This window comes from Gouania willdenowi, chromosome 21 (genome assembly GCF_900634775.1).
Source record: "Gouania willdenowi chromosome 21, fGouWil2.1, whole genome shotgun sequence".
NCBI lineage: Eukaryota > Metazoa > Chordata > Actinopteri > Blenniiformes > Gobiesocidae > Gouania > Gouania willdenowi.
Genome location: NC_041064.1, coordinates 22,539,943 through 22,558,507, shown reverse-complemented (window position 1 = coordinate 22,558,507; position 18,565 = coordinate 22,539,943). Strand labels below are relative to the sequence as shown.

Below are 18,565 nucleotides of genomic sequence, written 5' to 3'. Positions count from 1 at the left end.
ATGTTTTGACTAAACTACTTTTACTTATATTAGAGCATTTTATGACAAGGAGTATCTGTACTTCCACTCAAGCAGTAAAGGTGAATATTTCATCCACCTCCGAGCATATGTTTCATGCACCCACCTCCAAAACAACCCCTTATTTGAAATTGCTCCTTTGGAAAACCTGTAAAACAGTTTTATAAGCCACAAAAATCAAGAAAAATGTTTTGTTTTTCTATGTCTTTAAGTCACTACCAAGAGTCAAACTCTTAAAATTGCAATAGTTTTGAAATACTACAAGTGTAAGACTTTATACGACGTCAAACTCTTAATGCGTGCCACAAATAGACGTCTTAATCTCATGCATCTCCGCTGTCACATTTCCACTGCAGAGAGAGTCCAACGACCACCGGGTCAGGAAAACCTGCCTCAGATGGAAAGCCCAGGAGGTAGAAATAGATAGTTGTTGTGGAGGAGCAGAGCAGAGAGGGTGGTAGATGTGGTCACAGTGTGAACAGGACTGCATGAGGGTGCAGGACATACTGTGAATATTATCTCTGAGGGAAAGTGTGGACGTGACAGCGCTGCGAGGCGAGCTGCGGCTCATCATGAGTGGGAGTTTTGAGATTGAATGTGTTGTCCCTTTGGGGAGGAATATAAGGAGGTAGAGATGGAAGATATATTTCAGTCTCAGCCAGTCTCACAGGGCAGCAGTCCCTGACCTTTGACCCTCTGCATCCTTTCCATCATATATAGGAAGACTTAAGAGGATTGTGTGGTTGCGTAACCATGTGTGTTTGTGTGAAGTGTTGATTAAAAGGACAACTTTGGATATTTTTGATGTAAAGAAAATGATAGATAAGAATTTGTGTACGTACATAATCAATGTTGTCTTATTTTCAATTCATATTAATTCAAAGAACTTTTTTTTTTGTTAGGAACTTCCTTTGTGACAGAGTGCAAGTAAGTACTATAAACAGAGCATAAAATGCTATAAAAAACACATACAGATACTGTACATACACGACACATTTCACATACCATAAATAGCAGATAAATAGTTCTAAAAAAGCTACAACATGCAGTATACAATATTGAGGGGATTTTAAAAAAATCAAATGTTTATCACCGGAACACAGCTGATACTGTGGATAGAGGATGGACACCCGAACGAACCCTGACAGGACCCAATGGCACCGGACAGGTCGGATTCAGACAGATATTTTCAAGAAAGTGTTTATTTGTATGGTTGCCGTACAGACAACACGTACGTAGCGTTTTAGGGTTAGATTATAACCCAATACCGCAAGAATTTTTATGGTTAGGGTTAGAGTTAGGTTTAGGGTAAGGTTTAGTCTTAGTCATGCAACCTATCACATGACCTAAACTGGCCAAATAGGGGCGCTGCGTAAGGATAGAATGTCGGTATATTGATACGGCAACCGTACGGATAACCACTGCCTATTTAGAACTGGTGGTAAGGTTCGGTCACATAGTGTCGTTTACGAAGTGAGTGCAGTAGCAGCCACAGCTGATGAGAGCTGTGATCCGTGGGGCAAGGAGAATAGAGCGGAGGACAATTTTAGAGGAATACACCATTGAAACATTCCTTTAACTGTACAATAACATGGATTATATTTATCTTTGATACATGTATTATGTAAATAGATTCGATGGGTCTCTCATTGTGTGTCTCTTGTTTGTGTTTCACTTTCGCTTGTTTACCCGTGCGCTGATCTGATGTTGACATTAAGAGTTGTTTGTTAATAAAATTGGTGCTTACCACTAAAACAAAAGTACTATTATGTCATTTATTTGGGAAAAAAAAGAGGCTTTCACAGTCTGGTCAAACTCGGAAGAGAAAATGCCGCCCGATCCACACTCCACACGGTTATTAATTTACTCGCCGTTCAGGTGACTGTTTACTGCAAGACATGCACATGCCTCTGCGTACATCTGTGGAACCAAACAGGAGTTTAATCCACCAAGTTTGTCTTCATTCAGTCTCCAAGCCGTCTTCTTCACATTCTTTTTTATTTCTGGGTTATTGGGACGCCTCTCCAAGTCGTCGAGAACGCGCACCAGCGTCATTTGACGTCACCATCAGCGGAACTGTACTGCTGTTCATACCCGTAACAGCAGTACAAAATGTATCACAATCTTTTCAAGGCAATAGGTAGAAATATGTGTGGACTCATTCTCTTTGGTTTAGAGCGCTTCATCATCCATTAGCAATAAAAAAAAAACTTAAAATGAACGTTTATTTTTTCTCAAATCCTGCCCTATGTTCCTTTAAGTAGAGGATACTGCCTTTTCACATCAACGGCCACCAAAGGTCTGCAGGCCACACTTTGAGAAAGGCTGGAGATGGGAAACAACTAAAAGTGACTACCAGGTTCTCCCCAAGTGTGTATGAGTGTCTTTGGATTTTCTGATGTGAGCCTATAGAACAACATGTATTTTAGGAAATTAAGTGAATGTATGTCCGTAATGTTTTTGTGTTTGCCCTGCAATGGGCTGGTGATCTCTTTAGAGTGTTTCCTTCATTGTAGTGGAGGACTTTGGACTATGGAATTTTCTCTGAAGATATTTCACTTCTTGAGTGGGACACACATTCAGGAAAAGCTTCATGAATGTGAACTAGGCTTTACTCCTTCCACCTAATAAGTGAGTGAATGAATGAATCACTGCATGAGTGTGTGACTGAGTGAACAACGACCTGACCTTAAAAGGCCACTGGTCACATTGGTGACTGCATGAGTGAAAAGGGGGCCCCAGGTTATCTGTGCAAAGCACTGCTGTATTTATAGATGATCTCAAAAAAGATCACTGCCTCCCCCGTGCAGTTCCCTCCCCCTACTAACATTTTCCAATTAGTCCCTGATGGGTGGAGTAATGCAATCAGGAGTAAGTATACAGCTCACCCAGCGACTCGTCTCCCAGTCTGCCCCAGACTCCGCACAGGCACACACTCCTCAGACAGGAAGGTAAGATCTGTTCAGCTGTTCCACCTCCCATCCATCCATCCGCTCCTCCATCCCTTCACCCTATCATCCTTTTCACTGGTCTTCATCCACCATGCCCTCCTTTCCCACGGGACGTCTGTCCACCACCTGTTTTCCCTTTTCCCACCTGTTGCTGAGTCATCAATGTGCTTTAGCCTCCCTTTCTCTCTCCCACATCTGGTCCCCTCTTTTCACTTTTGTCTGTTTACTCACTGAAAACATCTGCACATCTGTCCAAAGTTGTCAAATCCTTAAGCCTTCAAATTCCTCGAAGTGCAAATGGCGGGGATTTTGGTTTCATTCAGGAAATGGTATAAAGTGCTCTCTAGGTTTTCTTGAGGCAGTTTAATGTTTTTAATGTGAACCGTTAAAGATGAGAGATTAACATTTTTTAAGCAAATTCATTCTAAAAACAAAGCAAAAAACTACTCTAAGGCCTTAATGACAGATAAACTTTGCAGAAAGACTTTTTGGGATCTCAGAATTTCTTCAAACTAAAGCCTTGTACTTAGCCTACCATCCATTGAAGATTTGTAGATTTTGGTGGCATGCAGTAAAAAAATAATAATAATAATGATAATTAAACTATAAATTGGGAGTATTGCAGGTTGATGATAATCATATTTCACAGCAAACCTTTGCCTTGTTCCATTAATATATCATCACTGGTATTCAGAGCATTTCTTCCTCAGAAAGTTGTTTTTCTTTTGTTGAAACATAAGGTCATTAGTTTGACGAGGCAGCATTACTCACTGCAACGTCCTGGTGGACCATTTGTTGTTTAACTGGCAGAAAAAGAACTAGAGAAACAGCTGCCAGCCTGTCTGAATAGCTGGAGGTTTTATTTGAGGCAGTTCAGATTATCCTTTTTTATTTTTAGAGTTCAGATGAATCCCTTCATAAGCTAGGTGAGTCATGGTAGGAGAAACAGACAATGAGGGAATGTTGGATGGACACTTTGGGCAGGAGGGACGAAGAGCTTAAAAAAAACTCCACCTTAGTCGGATGAAAGAGGGAAGTGTCTTAAATGTCAGGGGAAGCACAGATCACTCTGTGATGTTCTCATGGAAAAAGAAAAAAGTGATCAGGAATAGACCAGAGTATGCTGATAGTAAAGAATCATTGTTTCTTTCATGGAAACTGGAGGTGGGGCTGCAAATAAGCTTGTGTAGCTCACACAGATTTATTTGAAGATGATTCCTGAAATCAACTCAACTTTAAAGACTTTTATTATTGAAAATGACCAAATACACCACTGAGTTCCCCTAACAGAAGTGGAAAAACGACTTACGGTACTTCGATTGAAAGTTAAAACTGCTTTTTTTCATGTATTTTTGTTGAAATCACAGATGACAACATGCAGAGGAGGATCTTGGGAGCAATATGCCATCCGGAGCTGCAAAAAAAACTAAACTGAAATGAAGAGTTTGAAGAGCTCCAAACCCTTTATACATGTTATGTACTTTATTTCAATTTTATTGGTCTTTCACAGCAGTTTGATTTCTGTGGATCATCTTTTTCCTCAAAGATTGGTGAGAAACATCTTAAAACCGAGTTTTAGGATTTCCTTCTATAATGTCTGAGTTCAAAATCTTTATTTTGAAGGGCACCTAATCGAAGGTGCTTCCCCAGACATTAACACACGTCAAGCCCGTTTGTTCTCCTGTATATTTTAGCTCTCCTGGTGAAGTATGTACTCCAATAAATATCCAGTAATATTCTTGGCTAATGGAGTCCAAGAGTATTTATTTTGGCAAAGGTTGGGTGGCAGAGAACTTACTAGACCGACCACAAGCAGCTGCAGATTGTAATAGTAGCGCAGTAAACCCACCCCCTCCATCCTTGGATACACGCACACACACACACACATGCAGTGTCGACCCTTAGTGGAATGAGGTGCTGACAGCTGGAGGTGAGGCGATAGATATGGGAGCGTACAGTGATTTGGTCTGCGCTGTGGTATGCGTAAGGGCAAAAGTTGACCATCTCTAAGCTGAGCAGGACTGATACCAACTATTAATACTCTCATCATCTGTCAACTTCGGGTCTTGGCACACAGGCAAAGGAAGAATGGCTGGGTGGGAGATGATGAAAGGATGAACATGAACCCTGGAAAAACTTTGTTACTTGAAAGCTTTCGATATTGGGCAAGATTATAGTATCAAATTGTATTTGACTAATTACTAGCAACACTCTACAAATAGAATTTGAGACACTATATAAACACTTCTGGGTATTAGGTGTAAAATTTCAACTTTTAAAATATGTTTTTTTTTCCCCTTTAGTCTCTCATAGGAGGTGAGAATGACTGAGCGCTATGACTGCCACTACTGCAAGGAATCCCTGTTTGGGAAGAAATATGTCCTCCGGGAGGAGAACCCATACTGTGTGAAATGTTACGAGAGCCTGTACTCCAACACATGTGAGGAGTGCAAGAAGCCCATCGGCTGCAACACCAGGGTAAGAACACTCCCCTCCCCACATCCACCAAGCGTCTCTGAAAACCCCTTCCAGATTTGAGTCTCCAACTGCTGCCCTTACAGGATCTGTCCTACAAAGACCGCCACTGGCATGAGGACTGTTTCAAGTGCTTCCAGTGTAAGCGCTCCCTGGTGGACAAGCCCTTCTCCACTAAAGATGAGCAGCTCCTTTGCACCGAGTGCTACTCCAATGAGTACTCGTCTAAATGCCACCAGTGCAAAAAAACCATCATGCCAGGTATCCCCACATGACATAAAGTCCAAAGCTGTATCTCATCATAGAAACCCAAGACTACTCCAAGGAATTCATTCACTTATTAGTCGTTTTTTTTTTTTTTTTTGTTTTTTTTTAGTTAATCAAAAACATGAGAAACAAGTTAACAAAAACACAAGAGCAAAGGGAAATGCAATTAAGCAACAAACTTGTTATCATAAATTCTCAGCCTTAGGCTATTGTTTAAAACAAAGTTATTTTCAACTTATTCATGATGTTTTGAGAAAAGAGCATTTAAAGTCACTGGAGTCTATCTCAGCTCAGTCGGTGAAATCGGTAATGAAGTTGAAGAGTTGGAGAAGAGTTGGTGAACACAGCAACAGAAGAAACGGACAATCACAAGCAGTAATGATGCATAAATGTGCAGATATAGAGGATATATAGAATACTTGCAAATGTTTTTGGACTACATTCAAACCCAGAGAAAACACAGCCCAATTACACATTTTAGTGTGCAGTTTTAATGGGTAAGGAAATTAATAATTACATTTAAAAGATTTGATTAAAGCTGATATCCGGAGTTTCTGAGAAATGTCTCGATGTCCCTCCCTAAACAACTTAACTTCCTCCCATTGCCTCTACCAATCTACCAGCCAGAAGCCACGCCTCTACTTTTCTGCACGCACATTGCGGAACATAACAAGGTTGCATCGGGTCACATTGATATAGGTCTATGGGTCAGGTAAGAGCCAAAATCATATTTACCTATTTGCTGTTGTGACGCGTGGCCTTGATTCCGTGCACAGTTCTGCATTCACTTTGATTGACAGTCTCAAAAACAGGAAGTCAAAGCCTATTGGCTGGGCGCACTCGGCAATTGTTTCCATTTGTATATGGGTCTATAGGGCAAAGGCGGGACTTATATACATTAATGCATATGAATGACCACCGGCAGTAGACCATAGTAAAAGACTTGCTAGGTATTTTTTCAAATTTCAAAAGAATGATACATAAACATGGATTTCTCAGTAACTCCGGATGTCAGCTTTAAGTTTAAATTACATTTTTATATGGTACAGTCAGAGTTAAAGGATCAAAACTCCAGGATTGCAAAACTATTTTTGTAAAGCACATGGCACAACAACAAACAAAAGTTTCAAGAAACTTAATTTTCCCATTTAGTATATATTTATCGGGATTTGTTCAAATATGCTGCCTTATCTCTTAAACTCTCTACCTTCCCCATTTTTTCCTCAAGGCTCCAGGAAGATGGAGCACAAAGGTAACAGCTGGCACGAGACCTGCTTCACCTGCCACAGATGCCAACAGCCTATTGGCACCAAGAGCTTCATCCCAAAGGACAACAACAACTTCTGCGTGCCTTGCTACGAGAAGCAGTTTGCGATGCAGTGCGTGCACTGCAAGAAGGTGAGACGTGGGGTTTCTATACTCTATCGTAGCCTCAAGGACTTTGGATGTAACAAAAATGATGAACTTGTTTAGATCAAGAGTTGATTGTTGCATGATAGGTAGATTTGGCAAAGGAAAACAAAATGAGAAATTAGGGCCTCAGGGTGTGACAGAACTCAAAGAGCGTATCAAAACCTTTCATTCTTCAAACTGAGATCTAAAATTTTAGATACAAGAGTGTGTGCTTTTTCCCCCTTCGTTTGGGTTGAGACATGATAATTTTATGGCCAACACTGTGTTAGCGTTGAATGCAACCTCAATAAAAAGGTCTACTGGGTTTCAACCAATGCTTAAGCAGGTGAGTGTTATTATGCAGTGCAGGGTTGTAATAAACCTACATCATTATGCTGTGAGAAAAGGCCTAAGGCCCATCGAAAAGTACCACATTACAAATCTTGTGCTTTCTACTGTTACAAGTGATACATACATACTGTAGTAGAAATGCAATACTAAGTAGAAAGCACTGATCCAAATCTATAGCAACACGACTACAGTGAGTCATCTGTATACAGTTCTACTGCAATTACTTAGACAATCTTAATTCTAAAGACTATGGGTTTTACCCCTGACAAGCCTTTCTGATCCAGAAACTGATCTTGAGGTCAATGAGGTGAGATGGCTACTTTTATCAAGTTTTAAGGTCTTTACATTTTTCTTCAAACTGCCTGTAACATATATTAGGGGTTGTTAATCTACCAAATTTCTTGATTTGGGGTAGGGCGAGGGCAGGGGTCTGTAACCTTTACTCTCAAAGGAGCCATTTTGCCTAATCTCGCCTGGATTAAAGTCCTTCTGGAGCCGAAAAAAATAACTCCTCAATGAAGACAATACAGTGTATTAAATTCTATACAGTTACAATAATATTGAATAATTTTATGAGTTAATGTTTTTGAAGAGCTACAAAAAATAACTTGAATTTGACATGATCATGTCAATCAACACATGCTAATTGCTCATTTCTTGCAACATATCAAGCATTCATATTAGGCCGGCATGTTGGCAGTTAAATAAATCTTTTCCCACACAAATAAAATCTTTATTTTCTTCCAGAATAGTCTTTTTGTTAGTTTAGTTATCTTACCAGGGAATAAAATGGAAGGTTAGCCACAGGTGCAAGGGAAGTTGATGGTTTGTAGAGGTTGAAGTAGGAAAGTGACAGTTATTGCACAATGTGATTTATTATAGGTTAACCAGTTGTTTTATCATCATTTTATTTGAAGGTAATGTCATTAATCATCCATACCCTGTAAGAAATAACAATTCATTATTTTATTTTATTTTTTTAAGCTACAGGGAACCATTGTAAAAGAGTCAAAGAGCCACATTAGGCTCCAGACCCCTGGGCTAGGGATTAAAAACCAATGTTTGATTTTATTGATGATTATTGATCTTCCTTTGAACATTAGTCTGCTGATGAATGATTTGACTTCTCTTTTGAGTAACACCTCACAGCACCTGCAATACTGTATAACGTAACTGGGATATCCAAATTAGGAGGATTTGGAAAAACACAAATAATCTCTAGAATTTTTTACAGCCCGTAGACATACTTTTTAATACTAACTACTACTACTACTACAAAAAAGCTTACACTTGTTGTTAATGAGCTGTTTTGGGGACATACAGTAGGATATTATGAAGTGATCTCTGATTACATTAGGTTTGTTAGATGCTGCTGTTGAGTGATTATACATCTTTGCTCTCATTGACCAGCCTATCACGACTGGTGGGGTGACCTACCGTGACCAGCCATGGCACAAAGACTGTTTCCTGTGCACCAGCTGCAAGCAACAGCTGTCCGGGCAGAGGTTCACCTCCAGAGATGACTTCGCCTACTGCCTCAACTGCTTCTGCAACCTCTATGCTAAGAAGTGTGCCTCGTGCACCACCCCCATCAGCGGTAACCATTGATTAGAGATCCCTCCAGATATTAAACAGCATGTTTTTCACAGCCATTATTGACTCAACGCAATGATTTTCACTCTAAGGTCTTGGAGGCAGCAAGTACATTTCCTTTGAGGAGCGCCAGTGGCATAACGACTGCTTCAACTGTAAGAAGTGCTCTGTGTCTCTGGTGGGACGTGGCTTCCTCACTGAGCGTGACGACATCCTGTGCCCTGAGTGTGGAAAAGACATCTGAAGTTCTGGATAAATCAGCCAGAGGAAGAAATCTTAACTAATATGATCAAAGAATAGAGAATAGCATCTCTACCCTCTAGTTACAACTTTAAAAAATGAAATATTAACTACTAACACTTGTTTAAACCTGGACAGGCATCCCACGCTTATTGTATTAATATACCAAAACTAATTCAGTAACTGTTGGCATGAATGTAAAAGCTATAGCTCCCATATGTTTGTGGTCAGATCCTTTACCTCCTGAATCCATTTTAAACTGTATTTGCCTGTTTTTTCAGTGTGATGGCAGTTACTGCTGTGTGCATTGAAATGTGTGTGATGTAAGTAGTTCATCGAATGTGTAGCAGTGCAATCACTAAATTCACTAAAACCACTATGTACACAATCAGGAACTTTAAAGATGTGGTTTTAATGACATGTTTTAGAAACATTTGAAAACGATGTTTGCTATGATTACTTTGAAACGATGCTTACAAAATATGATTAAAACATTACAAGAGATGCTGAGGATTTGGTTTTTTTCACACCCAAAAAGACGTGTTTGAACGTGTACCGAGTTTGCCTTTTATGTACCGAGTTTGCCTAAGAAAATCAACTCGTGGTTAAAAAAAAAAAAAAGAATGTCCTGATTCTGTAGATTTATGTTGAATTGTCCACATTAAAGGTGCAGTCTGCAACTCTTAAAAGTGACTTTTTGTCATATTTGCTACAGCTGTCACTATGTAATAGGTTGAATTATATCAAATATGAATTATTCATTAGGTTTTGTGTATATTTTATTACAAATCATAATATGAGACAAAAGGTCCAGTTAATGTTAAGGATTCGTCTACTCTCTGCTCTACAACTGTCGATCACATTAAATTTATCCAAACTTTATTCCGTTTTCTTTCACGCATTTCCCTCACCGCCACAGCGCATACCCTGAATAATGCTTTTCTTTCACTCCTGTTTCTTTCCACTTCCTGTTGGATAGGCAGTCAGCACACTCTGGTGTCTATAGCTCCTCCTCACACGTGTGGCTGAAAAACTAAAACAAATCAGCTCTCAATTAGGAGCAGACTACTGTCAGCCATTTCAAACCTGTAATTTTCCAGTTGTTAACCAGCATTTCAAACCACCATGTTTGCATTCAACACTCTGGACTTATGATTACATTAACCCATTAATTTTTAAAAAAAAACATCACATTTACTGGTGCTAGTATTGTACATTACTTTTGCAGTTCATCATATTGTGGTTATTTTAACTTTTACACCATACAGCCACCCGAAGCTTTTTCTATGTTGTATGTAGTAATTCTGTAATAACTCCTCTCATCTTTTAATCAAAAATGAAAATTTCCACACAACACAGTTCCAGTTAAAAAATACAAACTCATATCACACTTCCTTCATTAAATGTCCAAATCTGGATACATTTCTTTAAAACATCCAGGAGGTAGAACTTGGGGCTGGTGTAACTCTGTTGCTGCAAAGACAGAATTCTGGGCTTCCGTCCTTGTTTTTGATGATAAGGACACTCGAGGTGGTGAAAAGAGGCGACTCCAGATCAAAAACAAAAAACACTTCTGGGTGTCCCTCGTTTGTGCTGGCACCGAGTCAAACATTTAAAAAACGTGAGGTTTCTACCTCTTTTTTTAACCGTATGGCAGCGTAGATGTCAGAAATCATGAGATCAGGCTTTAGGTTTGCAGCAGTCGGACCCTAGAATGTGACTTTCATGGAGGCCTGCATGGTGGCAGTTTGAAGGTCAGGGCCATGTCACATGCTGGATCTTTTTTTTCACCTCTGAAGACTTCAGGGATGTCTGGACATTTGGAGAATGGGAAGATAAAACAGTAGGGGACACAATGTAGGAGCTTTATAACAGTTTCAGATTAAACTTGAACAAACATTGTATCTAACACCTCTTAGATCAGGGGTGTCAAACTCGTTTTAGTTCAGGGGCCAAATACAGACCAGTTTGATCATAAGAGGGCCCCAGATCTTAGGTGGGGGGAAAAGAACAATTATAACTAGAGGTGTCCCGATCCGATACTGATATCGGTTATCAGTGCGATATCAGCCAGAATATGAACATCGGAATTTAGCAGACTGCATCTAAAATCTCATGTTCTAAAATGTTAATTATATGTAATCCATTGGTTTATAATCAATGGGTCTGTTTTTCAAATAATCAAGCCTTTTCTAACATTCCACACTACAAATAAAGTAATAAAAGTATGTATGATTCGTGCTGTTATCGTATCGGGTTGATATCGGTATCGACCAATACTCAAGGCTGCAATATCGGTATCATATCGAAAGTGGAAAAGTTGTATTGGGACATCCCTAATTATAACATCAATGGGCCTGAGTTTTCAATATCAGTTCAATTTACTTAAAAAGTTACTGATTTTGTTACTAATTTTTGAAGAAATTTTGTGCAATTGTGAGAAATTGCAAGATTTGTTGACAAATTTAGTTCTTTCCACAATCGGAAAAATGCAAGCCCCTAAAAATATAGTGGCGTTTCATTAAATCAGTGAATTTGATATATTATTTGGTAATGTACACAATAATTCATGTTTTCTCTGTCATTTTTAATTAATGGATGTTCTAAAGGGCCGGATTTGGCCCCCAGGCCTTGAGTTTGACACACGAGTCTTAGATCATCCATTTGTACTCTTAACATGAGAACAATCATATTTATTCTAAGAACCTACCGAGGAGTTGGCCTCTCGTTTCAGGTTCGTCTTGTCCGTGCTGTATTGATCAAATGAAGATGGAGAAGAAGAAGATGTGTTGCTTGATAGCTTGCGGATGGGGTTGGACAGATTTGCTGCTGGAGGAGGTTTCAGTCTGTTGGTGTTTACGTCTGGTTTCTTCACTTTTACAGGACAGGAGTGAGACGAGCTCCCGTCAAACACAATCAGTGGCCTTTTCCTACTCTGATCATTATTGGAGCTAGTAGTGGCAAAAGAACACAAAGAAGACATTTCAGCATTAAATAGTTACTGTAATAACTACGGACATGACAGTATGCAAGTTCAGTATCAATGGCTCCAATATGCAAATATATCAAAGTGACAAAACATCAGGCAGAAAATCCTAAATCTATGGGTCTGGTTGGGATGTAAACCGGAAGTGAGGTTTACGCTCAGGTTAGGGCTGGGCTGTATGACCAAAAATGCATATCACGATATTTTTCAAAATTCTAACGGTTTCACGGTATATGATGGTATTTTTTTTTTTTTTTTTCATGCATATTCAGGTGTTCACAGCATTTTCTACTGGTTGAGAGTAGGGCTGCCACTAACGACTATTTTAATAGTCGACAAGTCATTGATTATTGAAGCGATTAATCGACTAATCGGATGACAAATTGTAGAATTATTTGTTCTATGTTGCTACAATCTTTTAAATTTGGCTTGGGTCAAATTACAACAAATAAAAACAATAAATAAATAAAACAATTCCCAACTTAAAGTGGAAACAGGTTCCTTACAAACACAAAAGAAATTGAATACATCATCACTAGAATCTGCTTCGGTAATAAAATTTACACATTAAAAAATGTTTGTGCATATGGGTCACCCCATTAATGTTATTGTATTTAATTTATTTATTTCCTCATTTATAATGAAATTATATTGTTTTAATTAGTGCTGGGCAAAAAAAAAAGTCGAATTTGTAGATAAAAATGATTTTTATTTTTGCAAATTTGAGTTAAAAAAAAAATTAAAAAAAATAAATATATATATTATTTTTTTTCTCACCACAGTTTTTTTTTTTGGACTTTTTCACATTCCGTCCTAGTGGGTTACCGTAGCGTGATGATTTGACAATATATCTGATGTCGGCAGTCATTTTTAAGTGCAGAAAAAAAAAAAAAAATCAAATCGAAACTCAAATTTTTCTTTTAAAAAACCGCAAAGCCCTAACCGGTATATTAAAAATTCATATGATAACGAAAATATACACCTGTATTCGGTCACACTAGCTCAGGTCATGGGGCAGCTTGGTGAAAACAAACACACGTGCTTCTGTCATCTGTCAAAAGTCATCTGCTCCTTTCAGTCAGCGAGATACTCAAAGCTACAGGACTTGAATGTTGACCTTTCGTGATCGTAAATTAGCAATAAATGATGGATCAATAATCTGAAGGTTCGTTTTCACCGAGCTGTCACCGTCATGATCCGGTAGTGATGTCACGCCAACCAGCCCCGTACCGATGAACAATAATACATGCATGCTTATCATAAAAACTGTTTGGCTACTGCCAGTGCCTAGGAAATACTTTGTAACCAATAAGATTCGAGAGGTATGCCTGAAACTTTTACATCAATGTTACCCTGAAAACAGTATTATTTCAAAATTTCACCCCAAACATAGATCCTCTGTGCATTTTTTTGTCATAACGCTGAACAATAAATTACCCATGTGGTTTGGGACTGCTCATATACTCAAATATTCTGGAATGACATGTTTGTTTGTGAATGGATATGGACATACATTTTGATACAAAACATATAACTTTTGGTAATTATGAAAAAAACATGCCTCCAATAAAGTCCTTTGTTATAAACCTGATCTTACTATTGGCAAAATATCATACACAGCTTCAAATTCTCCAACCAAAGACCTACATTTATAAGTAAGTAAAATGTATTTATAAAGGGGTTTTCACAGACCATGGTCACAAAGTGCTTCACATTTTACAGTTTAAAACAATAACAGTACATATACCAGTACAGTGCAATGTCGGTAGAATGCACGAAATAAAAGGGTACATAGTATTAGAATCACTTTTATCCTCATACATAATCCTTTTAAAGCGCTGCACCAACTCTAAAGCTGTGGAGACCAAAAAATGTCTATTGAATTTGAACTGTAATTGTAAATTGAATATAGAATTATTTTCTCTCTCTCTCTCTCTAATTTATTTGTATACTTGTATGTAAATGACTGATGTGAACACTGACGTTTGTATGTGTACATAACTCAAGCATCTTACTTTGTTAATGTCACGTTTTGTACATTTCATCAATAAAAAAATAAAAAATAAAAAATAAAAAAAATCAATCAATCAATTGCCAACCTAAAAACATCAACAACACAAAAAAAAAATCCGCAAAACGATAATACATTTATTTCTCGAGCACTTCTCCTAATCAAAGGTACAAAGTGTTTATAAAAGTACAAAATCAGGTCACAGTAGCAAGGTCCTGATAATGTGTATCTAACAAGAGAACTTATAAAATGGTTAAAGACGTTGTTTTTATTTGACAAGGTTTTACCATATCTGCCATTACTGTACGCATCCGGTAACGCAACCGAAAGTAGGTCCACGGATAACCCAGACATGGGATTAAGCAAAACACCGGTACCTGTCTGTACGGTATCCGCCGGTGTGCAGCCTTCCCCGGCTCCGTTCCATCTTCCTTCCCCAGCGGCTGTCGGGCAGAGCCCGCTGCGGCAGCGGGACGACGTGCCGGAGGAAGAGCTCCGTGAGCCGGTCTCTGCTCCCGCAGCCCCCGGTGGAGACGTTTCTCTGTGACGGAAATACAATAATATCTGCTGTACATCAGCTTGATGATGAATGTTGATTTAAAAAATAAAATAAAATAACAACCGTTGTGGTTTATGCACAAACTAACCTCGGTTAAAACGAGCTGGAGGAAGTCCTGAGACAAGAGTTCTGGATGTAGTAAGAAATCTACATCTGAGCTGCTCTGGGCCTTCGTGTTGTGGTCCGCCATGTTTAACACTACTTCTTCTGGACTGTATGTGGCAGAATTCACCTACAGAAAGACCTACACCGCCCCCTTTGGTTTAAATTATACATGTTTCTTATGAAAAAATTATTATAATTCAAATCCTTAACCATGTAACAGTATATTTGCTAGATTATAAAACAAAGAATGGTTACATGTAATGAATCCAACTTTAAATAAAATTACAACCAATTTCATTTCGGAGCACTCAGAGAAACAGTTTAAACCCCTTTATTAAATAATAACTTTTAAAAAGTGAACAAATAACTGACTACAGCTTTAAAAAAGATAAAGATAAAGATTAAAAGCGTCAAATCCACTATGAAATAAGATCAGCCCAGTTGTCATCAATCCCTGTAATTGTGTGTTCCAACGTAGTTTGGGGGCTTCCAGTCCATACTGAGTCCAGATGTTCCAATTCACTCTTTCCTGGATTTCTGTCATGTAGATGGTTATTGGTTCTTGTTCAGGGAGGATGCTGTAGTCTGCTTTTAGGTCTGCTTCCTTCTCTCATATGCCTTTCCAGTATGTTTCTATCTCTACTTGTTGTTTATACCCTGCCATTGAGAGAACACTTTGGCCGATAGAGTGTAAAACATCCTGGCCGCCACTTCTTTGGTGTACTTCTTCACTTGCATGGAAGGAGCACATTGATGTCCATTCTTCTGATGTTCTGTTCCCATCTCTAATGTGGATTAGCTTGTTGGTCTAAGTAATGGTGTCCGTCGTGATTGTACTCAGGGCAGCATTCACGTCTTCTAATCTAGAAGATCTTCTGATGGTACATGAGAACTCATCCTAAGTAGTTTCCAGGGGGACCAGGATTCCAATGTTCTTTGTTTTCATGATCTTCCTTCTCAGAAGCTCTTTATTTGAGGCTGTTGGTATCGGGGGCTTGGAACTAAATTTCTGAACTTGGGGGAGATGATGACATCGTAGCATTGTTGTCACTTTGTTTGTGGATTTTGATGTTTCCAAAGGTTCCACGTTCTCTGCATGTATCTCCTCTCTCTGGGATCACCGTCCATGTATGGTATTGTTAAAGGAACCCATTTGCTATCAGGTTGTCCTGGTTCCCCAATGTCTGGCGAGGACCTTCTCTACTATGGCAACATCAGAACTGGTATGACTCTGACATTATTGGTATCACTCATATCTAAGGTAAGCGGGTAGCATTATGGGTCTTGCCTTAACACTGTTACTGGATGGTGGTTGCCATAGACCCCAGTCCTTTTGTGACAGTCCAAGCTCTACCACTGTACATATATATACACACACAAAGTATGTCTGCTTCAATTAACCTTTGCACACAGCTAAAGAAGAAACCACGATTCAATGACACATTCGTTTAGTTTCATTTTTCATGACATGACATTTGTTTTACCATTCATTTTTAACATTTGACAAACATGACAAACATATCAAATTTGATCAAATATATTGCGTTTTTGAAAATGTCAGGACATCACTCACCATCAAAACTATATACTTTTTAAAATCCATCACTGACAACCACATCTCAGAACTTCAGACACAAAACCAAGACTGAACATATTGAAATATAGGACACAGTATATGAAACAAAGATATGTTAGGAAATGGTATGAATCTAAAATCGGTGGCAGTGTTCCGTGTTGGCTAATTTATTGATGTAAATATATCTTCAGAATACAGTTTAGGGTCAGGCCCGCAATGGTTTAAGGTCAGAATACCAACTTGTGATGGTATTTAGGGCGATCTTAAAGGTGTTTTCTGTGTTTTATTTAGACACATAAGCCTTTTAAACAAAAACAAACATTATAGATTGTTTCCTACGCCATAAAAAGGCAGGACATTATATTTCTACTCAAAAACATTAACGCTGCCTTTCTATGAATTAGATTTCCCCCCACAGTACTAAGGCACCTTCTATCATACATTTATTTCCCAGTACACCGACATATATGGGGTTGGGTAGGTGGGATCAAAACTCGGCCAATGATGGCCAGACCTGGAGCATGGCATTTAAAGCACTGCTTTATTTCAACAGAAAATTGGATACAGGTGTTGCCATGGCAACAGATTTCAACAGTGCACCTCAAACAAGTGGTTCTGATATGAAATAGATGGTGGTTTGATAGAGGTTGAAGGTGTACCATCACCAAAATTCAACAAAAAGTGTTTACATGCGCAGTTTACTGTTCACATGCGCTACGAGTGAAAGTGTCCGTCGGTAGACATGTTCTTTTTTTAAAGTGTGCACTGCACATGAGGAGCTTGTTTTGGAAATGAAAGCTGTAAACACTGTGAATGTCTGAAGAACATTAACACCCTCTCAACTGCTACTTATAACAGCTTACAGTATTAATAAGTAAAAAGTAATGTTTGAATTTATATGCCCACCCTTAAGTATCTTTTTCTCTCATTTTATATTTGATTTTTTAAATGTTGGCCACCTGAATAATAATAATGTCGGTTCTGGCACTTTCTGAAACACCCAACAGCACACAAAATACACACATGATTTGATACACTTTCAGCAGGTTTGGATGTAATTTCCCTGAAAAAAAAAAAAAAATGTTTTTTTTACATTTTTCAAATGTTATTGTGAATAAATATGGAGAGAGAATGCTGAAACTTGACTTTATGACAGTAGTCCATGTCAAATTTAGTCTTTTCAATAATAATAATAATAATAATCATAATTTACAGAATTAAGGGATTATTCTTTCACTCCACACTTAGTGGTGGTAAACTACTATTGTAGTCCACCACCAACACTCACTCACACACGACATTCATATTCATATTGACTTCTCAGTGGTCTCTAGGGATGTAATGATTCACTCAACTCCCGATACGACTCGATTCACGATACGATTATCTCACAATTTATTTTACAAAATGAGACTGTTGGCAAATGATGATTGAAAAATATACTTGTATTTTTCATTGTCAAAAGAATCCCTTGATAAACTATTCAAAACAATGCAATTTAACTAAAAAATAAATCTTGAATGAAAGAAATAAAGCAATAATACAAATGAAGAAGAAGCCTATTAATTTGAATTCTGGTTCTAAAGTAAACAATTCAAAACTACATAATAGTTATCTTTTCTTTTTAAAAGTGCAACTGAAAATGTATTTTGTGCCGTAACAATTGGACAAAACCAGTCTGCACTGTATTTACGTCAAATATTTGTTTGGACCAGCAGATGGCGCTGGTAACCCAGTGTTCGGTTGGGATGCAGCTATTCTATGCAGTGAAGAAGAGATGCTATGCTAGCAGACAGAGCTAATAGAAAAACGGGACTTTTACAGATATTCACGTAATATTACAGATATTCTTTCGGTACTACAGGGGTAAGGAATCATTTATGAAAATGTTTAAGAGTATAAGGGGGACAGAAAGAGAGTAGTAGCAGATTCCGCCCGCCGCCTCAGCATTTGGACAAGAGAAGGATAAATATATAAATATATATTTAAAAAAAAGTACTGCGATTCAATTTTCAGAAAATCGATAGCTATGAATCGATTT

At 38.3% G+C, this 18,565-nt stretch overlaps 2 protein-coding genes across 4 annotated transcripts; one reads left to right on the top strand and one right to left on the bottom strand.

The window, feature by feature from the left end:
- The first annotated feature begins 2,826 nt into the window (after positions 1-2,826).
- On the top strand, positions 2,827-9,795 carry fhl2a (four and a half LIM domains 2a). Of its 3 annotated transcripts, none has more exons than XM_028435672.1 (7): positions 2,911-2,969; positions 4,337-4,519; positions 5,273-5,447; positions 5,531-5,705; positions 6,940-7,109; positions 8,865-9,051; positions 9,140-9,795. In XM_028435672.1, the coding sequence occupies exons 3-7, from the start codon at positions 5,292-5,294 to the stop codon at positions 9,289-9,291; spliced, it is 840 nt and encodes a 279-aa protein (XP_028291473.1). In that variant the 5' UTR covers positions 2,911-2,969; positions 4,337-4,519; positions 5,273-5,291; the 3' UTR covers positions 9,292-9,795. The 3 variants fall into 3 exon arrangements, with proteins under 3 accessions (XP_028291472.1, XP_028291473.1, XP_028291474.1); XM_028435673.1 differs by having other exon boundaries at positions 2,934-2,969; positions 4,337-4,441; XM_028435671.1 differs by lacking the exon at positions 4,337-4,519 and having other exon boundaries at positions 2,827-2,969.
- c21h2orf49 (chromosome 21 C2orf49 homolog) lies at positions 9,680-16,452 on the bottom strand. Its single transcript, XM_028435674.1, has 4 exons — positions 14,932-16,452; positions 14,662-14,825; positions 11,998-12,238; positions 9,680-11,099 (listed from the first exon to the last, which is right to left on the bottom strand). Exons 1-4 carry the CDS (start codon positions 15,031-15,033, stop codon positions 11,043-11,045), a joined length of 564 nt encoding a protein of 187 aa, XP_028291475.1. The 5' UTR covers positions 15,034-16,452; the 3' UTR covers positions 9,680-11,042.
- Positions 16,453-18,565: the final 2,113 nt, after the last annotated feature.

Excerpts from the sequence above, each read along its gene's own strand:
- fhl2a (XM_028435671.1), top strand. The coding sequence starts at position 5,292 with ATGACTGAGCGCTATGACTGCCACTACTGCAAGGAATCCCTGTTTGGG. Across the intron at positions 5,448-5,530 it reads CCATCGGCTGCAACACCAGG|GATCTGTCCTACAAAGACCG; the intron begins GTAAGAACACTC and ends CTGCCCTTACAG. Across the intron at positions 9,052-9,139 it reads GTGCACCACCCCCATCAGCG|GTCTTGGAGGCAGCAAGTAC; the intron begins GTAACCATTGAT and ends TTTCACTCTAAG.
- c21h2orf49 (XM_028435674.1), bottom strand. The coding sequence starts at position 15,033 with ATGGCGGACCACAACACGAAGGCCCAGAGCAGCTCAGATGTAGATTTC. Across the intron at positions 12,239-14,661 it reads GGCGGATACCGTACAGACAG|CTCCAATAATGATCAGAGTA; the intron begins GTACCGGTGTTT and ends TGCCACTACTAG. Across the intron at positions 11,100-11,997 it reads AACGAGAGGCCAACTCCTCG|ACATCCCTGAAGTCTTCAGA; the intron begins GTAGGTTCTTAG and ends CCAAATGTCCAG.